General features: G+C 48.9%; 3 protein-coding genes and 1 pseudogene across 7 annotated transcripts in view; 2 read left to right on the top strand and 2 right to left on the bottom strand.

Moving 5' to 3' along the window:
- LOC126993694 (histone H2A-like) overlaps nt 1–7,500 on the top strand; it is a 60,161-nt gene that overhangs the window by 21,221 nt on the left and 31,440 nt on the right. The gene's annotated exons all lie outside the window — the stretch shown is intronic.
- LOC126993691 (histone H2A-like) overlaps nt 1–7,500 on the bottom strand; it is a 14,529-nt pseudogene that overhangs the window by 1,637 nt on the left and 5,392 nt on the right.
- LOC126993688 (histone H2A-like) overlaps nt 1–7,500 on the bottom strand; it is a 72,529-nt gene that overhangs the window by 59,835 nt on the left and 5,194 nt on the right. The window lies entirely within an intron of this gene.
- LOC126993698 (histone H4) lies at nt 5,493–6,109 on the top strand. Its single transcript, XM_050852869.1, has one exon. It carries the CDS (start codon nt 5,515–5,517, stop codon nt 5,824–5,826), a length of 312 nt encoding a protein of 103 aa, XP_050708826.1. The 5' UTR covers nt 5,493–5,514; the 3' UTR covers nt 5,827–6,109.

The raw sequence follows: 7,500 nt of genomic DNA, 5'->3' as shown, positions 1-7,500 counted from the left end.
CCCCGTGGCGGGCTAAACACTCTCCCGGAAAGTGACTTTGGCCCTGAAAGGGCCTAGATATAGTGTGAGCAGATTGTAGTACTCAGACGGGCAACGCCCGCTTAGGCACGCTCGCCGCGAATGCGACGGGCCAGCTGGATGTCCTTTGGCATGATGGTGACACGCTTGGCGTGGATGGCGCAGAGGTTGGTGTCCTCGAAGAGACCGACGAGGTAGGCCTCGGAGGCTTCCTGCAGAGCCATGACGGCAGAGGACTGGAAGCGGAGATCGGTCTTGAAATCCTGGGCGATCTCGCGCACCAGACGCTGGAAGGGCAGCTTCCTGATGAGGAGCTCGGTGCTCTTCTGGTAGCGGCGGATCTCACGGAGGGCCACGGTCCCGGGCCTGTAGCGGTGAGGCTTCTTGACTCCTCCGGTGGCCGGGGCCGACTTGCGAGCGGCCTTGGTGGCCAGCTGCTTGCGGGGCGCCTTGCCACCGGTGGATTTCCTGGCAGTCTGCTTGGTACGGGCCATGGCTACGGACGAACAGAACAGTTGAGTCTTCCCAGCCGTTTCTGGTTTTTATAGTTTTGGCGGCCGGGGGAGGAGCGGTGGTCCGCCGCGTCCTGCGCGTGCGCCGCCTCCTAGTCCCGCGCTTGCCCGCCCCCGTCAGGCAGTGCATCTATCTAGCCCTATTGGAGGAATTTAGGGGTCTCTTGGAGCTGTCTGCATATGCTAGAGCCTAGTACCGTGTGGAGGCTCACCCAACGTCACTGGGCCGTCCGGAAGTAGACGGCAGGAGCCAGCCAGCGGCGCACCACGAGAGCATTATATTACCAGCAACAACATCATCCAGCTAAAAGCATTACCCTGTATACCGGGGAGCTCCCTCTTGGTTGAGCTCCCGCTCAGGCAACATTTCCCTCCCCCTCAACATTCTTTCCTTTTCCGGCCAACCACGCCCCAGACATCTCCAGGTGCCTCAGGTGAACCCCGCGGCTTGCTCAAGGGGGGCCTAATTGGCTGCCTTAACGTACCTGGAGATAGGGCACAAAGCTGTAGGGTTAGGCTTTGCCAGTGGGTGGATACGAGGGCTTTTAGGAGTCCGTCCATCAGTAAAACATTGGCGAATAGGTAGGGGCCCGCACTTCTCGCTCTATCCAAGTTGAATATGCCAGCAAAATGACGAAAGTCAAGATCAAACATCCCAATCCGCACGCAACAGAGACGAAGGCAGCCCTGCTCCGTCTCCTAGCAAGACACGATGTGTACTGCAATCGTGCCATCCCCGTCCGCGACGGCTTCCTCACCATACTAAGCGAGGCCAATGACACCGACAACTTATTCAAGCAAACCACAATCAAGGACCTGGCTGACGAACAATTCATCCCCATCCTCCCTCCTGACATCAAAGCCAAGCGGACAGTCATTCTTTTCGGCGTAGACTCGCACATTCTACAGCACTCTCCAGCCGAAATACAAGAAGAAATTGAACGCCTCAATGAGTACACAGAAAAGAACATCGACTGCATATTCAAATTCCCAAACAATGCTCCAGTCATAAAGATCACGTTCCTGGAGACACCACCCGCCAGAAAGTGCCTGGATGTTGGACTCAAAATGTTTAATCTCAGGATACCAAGCCACAGTATAAAGCAGGAGGAATACATCCCCATCCAAACCTGTATGCGTTGCTACAAGGTAGAAGAACACAACACCTCCGACTGCCCAAAGGACACAGACTTCAAAGCATGCTCAGAGTGTGGCACGGACTGCCATGTCTGGCAAACTTGTCAATCAAACACCAAAAAAAGCCTCAACTGCGGGGGCGAACACAGAACCCTCGCCCACAAATGCCCTATCCGAAAGGCGGCCTCCCAGAAAGTCAAGCAGACATTGGATGCAAAGAAGTCGCAAACATATGTCTCTGCCGCATCCACAAACCTCATCAACCAAGCCCAACCTGCACTTAACTTTGATTCTGACAAAACGACTAAAATCATGGCATGTATCCTGCAGTCATTAGTGGCAGATCTCGGTTCTCCAGGAACATACGAAAAAGAACTACATGACCTCTTCACGGCAAATGGACTCCCGCCAATCGTCATCCCAAACCCGCCTGACTCAAGCAAAATTCTCCAAAAAACTGTAGCCCCTATTGCCACTCCAGCCCGCCCAGAAATGGAAAGCCTGCAAAGTCCCCCCAGCAATGACGACCCATCCTCTTCGGAAGACGAGGCAGAAGACCAGACCGATAGTGACACTGACCCAGAACAGACACCAGAAGGCCCCCTCGCCCGCAACACCAACACAAAGGCTACCAGCAACGAGACCCACCCACAAGCATCTCACCCAATCACCCGCTCGTCCGCCCACGAGATAAGCGCCAAACCCAAGCACCCCACTTCAACCCTCCCTCCACCATCTCGCGACACCACACGGCATTCGCCCTCTCCCCCGTCCGGACAAAAGAAGAAGAAGGACACGAAGAAAAACAAAAACTAATGCGCGATGGCAGAGACGATCAAGATTCTACAACATAACGTCCTACATTGGAGAACGCGAAAATTTGACCTGACCAATACCTACAAACACCTAGACCCTGATATCATACTAATAAATAGCCACGGTTTAAAGAACTCTGAGCCTTTCAAAATACACGGTTATACCACACACAAGAAGAACTCTTCCAATACACATACAGATGGCACAGCAATTGCAATCAAACACGAACTGAAATACAGAATCATTGATGATTTTTTCGCTGACATACTGGCGGCGGAAATAGAGACCTCAACGGGAAAAATTTTAATAGCTACCCTCTATCAGCCACCAGCGCGGGACTACATACCCGTCCCTGACTTCGTCTCCCTCTTCAGAAGACACATCCCAGTGTACATGATCACGGACCTCAATGCTAATCACCCGTTTCTAGGTTATAGAACGAGCAACGTAAAAGGCCGCCAACTGCTCCACCTGACTAACAATAGAACTCTCCGACACATCGGCCCACACTTCCACACCTTCTTCTCCCAAAATGTTGCCTCCACCCCATACATTATCTTAACCAACACCAGAACATACCACAATACTCATATTGCTCAAGGACCTATAACCACAAGCGACCACTTCCCCATAATTTTAACAATATCTGCACAACCCATTCTCACCCCATGCCCACCCAGACTAAATTTCAAACAAGCAGACTGGGCTGGCCTCAAAGCTGACATCGATAGCAAACTCCCCAACCCCGAGGCTGCTATAGCAACCACCACAGCAGCCATTGATCACACTATCAACGACTGGTACACAAAGATACAATCCTCCCTCGCAACACACATTCCCACAACACGTTTCAAGACAGTGCCTCACACCAACTTTAGTCACCGCACCAACACACTAAAAATACAATTCACAGCAATAAATAGAGAGGCCACAGCAAACGGCTGGACCCTGCAACTGTACAGGCACTACAGACACATCAAGACGAGCCTCCAAAACTCCCTGACAGAAGACAGCAAAAGATGTTGGTCAAACCTTGTCTCACAATGATCCCTCAGTTTTCTGGAGGAAAATAAAAAATCTCATGGGCAACGACACCGTCAAACCCTCCTACTTAAAAAAGCCAGATGGGGAAAAGATACACACCCAGGAAGAAAAGGAGGCTGCGTTCAGGGATATATGGGAGGAAGTCTTCACGGATAACGATGCAGCAGCCGGTGACGCAGTACAACGAGAGTTAGTAGAGAACTTCATGCAGAACAACGCACAGAGAACGAGGCCCCAGGAACACCAAGATCAAGAAACCGAGGAAACCTTCCTGGATCGCCCAATAACCACTGACGAAATAAAAACCATCATTAAGACATTAAAGAACACAAGTCCGGGAATCAGTGGCATCAACAAAAACATAATAAAACACCTCCCCAACAGTGCACTCACTTACCTCACTACAGCCCTCAACACCTCCCTCAAAATAGGCTATTTTCCACAGAAATTCAAAGAGGCTACACTAACTCTCATTCCAAAGTCTGAAAAATCCCCATTTCACGTAACAAACTACAAACCCATCTCTCTATTAGAAGTACCAGGCAAAATATACGAAAAAATCCTGAACCATAGGCTCCGACTACACTTAGAAGACAACGCCCTGCACTACCCCTTACAGTTCGGCTTCAGGCAAAGTAGGGGAACAACACACGCTCTCGCACTAGCGACGGAGACGATAGCACAATACAAAGCCGACAAGGGGCAATGCCACGTAGCCATGAGAGACATCACAAAAGCATTTGACAAGGTCTGGCATCTAGGTTTAAAGTACAAAATCCTTCACCTCGATCTCCCTGTCACTCTGGAAAGACTACTTTGTAGCTTTCTAGATGGCAGGAAGGCGAGAATAAGAGTTGGAAATTACCTAGGCGCCAACTTTGCCCTAAGCTGTGGTGTCCCTCAAGGCAGTGTGTTATCACCGACGCTCTTCTCGATTTACACAAGAGATATTCCACCCCCTCTCGTCGGCACCAACATAACGTACGCCGACGACGTAACACAGATCTTTGGTTACCAAGGCCCGTCGGTGAATATGGCCCAAAGAGCAGCAGTCCGGGGGATCGAGGCCATCTCCACATATGAATATAAATGGAAAATAAAAACCAACCCCACCAAATTCAAGATCCTTCGCCTCGGTGCAAGAAAACACGAGGACATTATCACAACAGCAGGCAGAAACAGGACTGCGGATAGCGGAAAGATCTTGGGACTGACTATCTCGAAAAGAGGATACTGCGACCACGTCAGCCAGCGCAGAGCCATTGCTGCAAACAACTTAAAGAAATTATATAGATTTTCGGAAATGCCCATTAAAACAAAAACACATCTAGTCAAGACTTTAATACTCCCCGTCCTTGACTACCCTCCCATCCCCACACATGCTCTCAGCCAAAAACAACATAGTAAACTTCAAGTAATCCAAAACAGGGCTCTTAGATTTGCCACAGGCCAGAGACACCCATACACACTAAACACCGAGGAAATACACCAAGCCACTAAGACTTTACCCCTCAATATTAGAATCCACCAAAAAGCAGAAAGAATTTGGCAACGACTTGCCACTCTCGAAATTCCAACAATAGCGACAATACAAAATAACCAAGAAAATATTACAAGATACCACGCTACCTTCCCCAGCAGTCTACAAGCACTGCAGAATCAACCACTCCCACAATTTCACTGAACTGCCTTACGCAACAATAGCTAGCTTCTCGCAACATATTCACAATGACCCAATACACACATCAACAAAAAAACTACGACAATGAAAACCACTTATAATAAAGACACGAACTACATCCAATAAACTCCTAATCACCCGCATGCAACGGTGGCCGCCCACCGATCTGTCTACTTCTACTGTCCTTCCCTCCCCCTTTACCTTCCTCTAACCCCTTCTTCCTTTCACCCCCTCTCCGAAAAAAAAAAAAAAAAAAAAAAAAAAAATCCCAAAAAACACTCCACTGTTGAGCTACCCACCTGAACCATGACTGGCCGCGGCAAGGGAGGCAAGGGACTCGGAAAGGGAGGCGCCAAGCGTCACCGCAAGGTTCTTCGGGACAACATCCAGGGCATCACCAAGCCGGCCATCCGTCGTCTGGCGCGCCGTGGCGGTGTGAAGCGCATCTCCGGGCTCATCTACGAAGAGACCCGTGGTGTGCTCAAGGTGTTCCTGGAGAACGTCATCAGGGATGCCGTCACCTACACTGAGCACGCCAAGCGCAAGACCGTCACCGCCATGGACGTGGTGTACGCCCTCAAACGCCAGGGCCGCACCCTGTACGGCTTCGGTGGTTAATGCCGCTGCCTGAGCGAGCCCGACCTAACCCACCCACCCCGGACCTCTTTGAGGTCCACATTCTTATTCACTAAGAGAATAGTAGCACACATTTTACTTCAGTTACATTTCCTTTTTTTCTTTCTTTCTTTCTTTCTTTCTTTCTTTCTTTCTTTCTTTCTTTCTTTCTTTCTGTTTCCTCCCTCCCTCCCTCCCTCCCCCCTGCCTAATGATGGTTCACACCTCCGCCCACTGCTCCCCATCCACCTCATTTGACACTAGTTTGTTTGTTTCCTCAATCCCATCTTTTTCCCTCCTCCTCCCTCCTCCCTCCTCCTCCTGCCTAATGATGGTTCACACCTCCGCCCACTGCTCCCCATCCACCTCATTTGCCACTAGGAAGCTCCAATTTGTTTGTTTCAGTTCTTACAGAAACATCATTTTGCCATAATTTCCCTGTCCCTGTCAATTCTTTGTAAAATCAGTAACAGGATATTTATGAAAAGAGAGAGAGAGAGAGAGAGAGAGAGAGAGAGAGAGAGAGAGAGAGAGAGAGAGAGAGAGAGAGAGAGAGAGAGAGAGAGAGAGAGAAAACTATATTGGAAAATATATAGACAAAACAAAGCGACGTCTGGACGGGAAGAGGAAAAGAAAGAGAGGAAGAATGACATAGAAAGGTTAAGAAAGAAAGAAAGAAAAAAGGAGGAGAAAAAGAGAAAGCAATAATGAGAAAGACGGCAAATATATATACAGAGAAAGAAGCCTCCCTTCTTGATCCACTCCTTCTATTGTCTCTTGGAATGTGCAGGAGTGTATAGGAAAGCAAGGGTAGGGTTAGAGGGTGAGGACAGGCTCAGAGCGACCTTTGAAAGGGAAGGCTGAGGAAGTGGAATCTCCTCTCCTCCTCCTCCTCCTCCTTCTCTTCCTATTCCTCTTCCTTCTCCTTCTCCTCCTCTTCCTCCTTTCTTCTTCTTCTTCTTCTTCTTCTTCTTCTTCTTCTTCTTCTTCTTCTTCTTCTTCTTCTTCTTCTTCTTCTTCTTCTTCTTCTTCTTCTTCTTCTTCTTGTTTCTCGTTGTCGTCCTCATCATAACGTTGCGCCCTCTCTTACTGGACCCGCTTTTTCAGATACGTTGAACCAGCCCCGCCACCGAGTAGCCCGCCGGAACCCTGGGCAAGCGTCTACATGCCCAACAGTAGACAGGTGGATGACTAAAAAGCTGCAAATACGTTTCTATGAAAGTAGGTGTGCCGGCATGTAAATAGGTGTGCCTGCCTGCCTGCCTGCCTGCCTGCCTGCCTGCCTGCCTGCCTGCCAATTAAAGCGAACGGGCTAGCTAACAGACAAACACAAAACTAGCTAGCTAACAAACTAAAAGACAAACTAGCTAGCTAGCAAACAAACAAACAAACTAGCAAGCAAGCAAACAAGCTAGCTAGCAAACAAACAAACAAACAAACAAACAAGGTAGCTAGCTAGCAAACAAACAAAATAACAAGCTAACTAGCAAACAAACAAACAAACAAACAAACAAACAAACAAACAAACAAACTAGCTAGCTAGCTAGCAAGCAAACAAGCAAGCAAACAAGCTAGCTAGCTAGCAAACAAACAAACAAACAAACAAACTAACTAACTAACTAACTAACTAACTAACTAACTAACTAACTAACTAACTAACTAACTAACTAACTAACT

The sequence above is a fragment of the Eriocheir sinensis genome, unplaced genomic scaffold (genome assembly GCF_024679095.1).
Source record: "Eriocheir sinensis breed Jianghai 21 unplaced genomic scaffold, ASM2467909v1 Scaffold655, whole genome shotgun sequence".
Classification (NCBI taxonomy): Eukaryota; Metazoa; Arthropoda; class Malacostraca; order Decapoda; family Varunidae; genus Eriocheir; species Eriocheir sinensis.
This window is presented reverse-complemented; position numbering and strand designations above follow the sequence as displayed.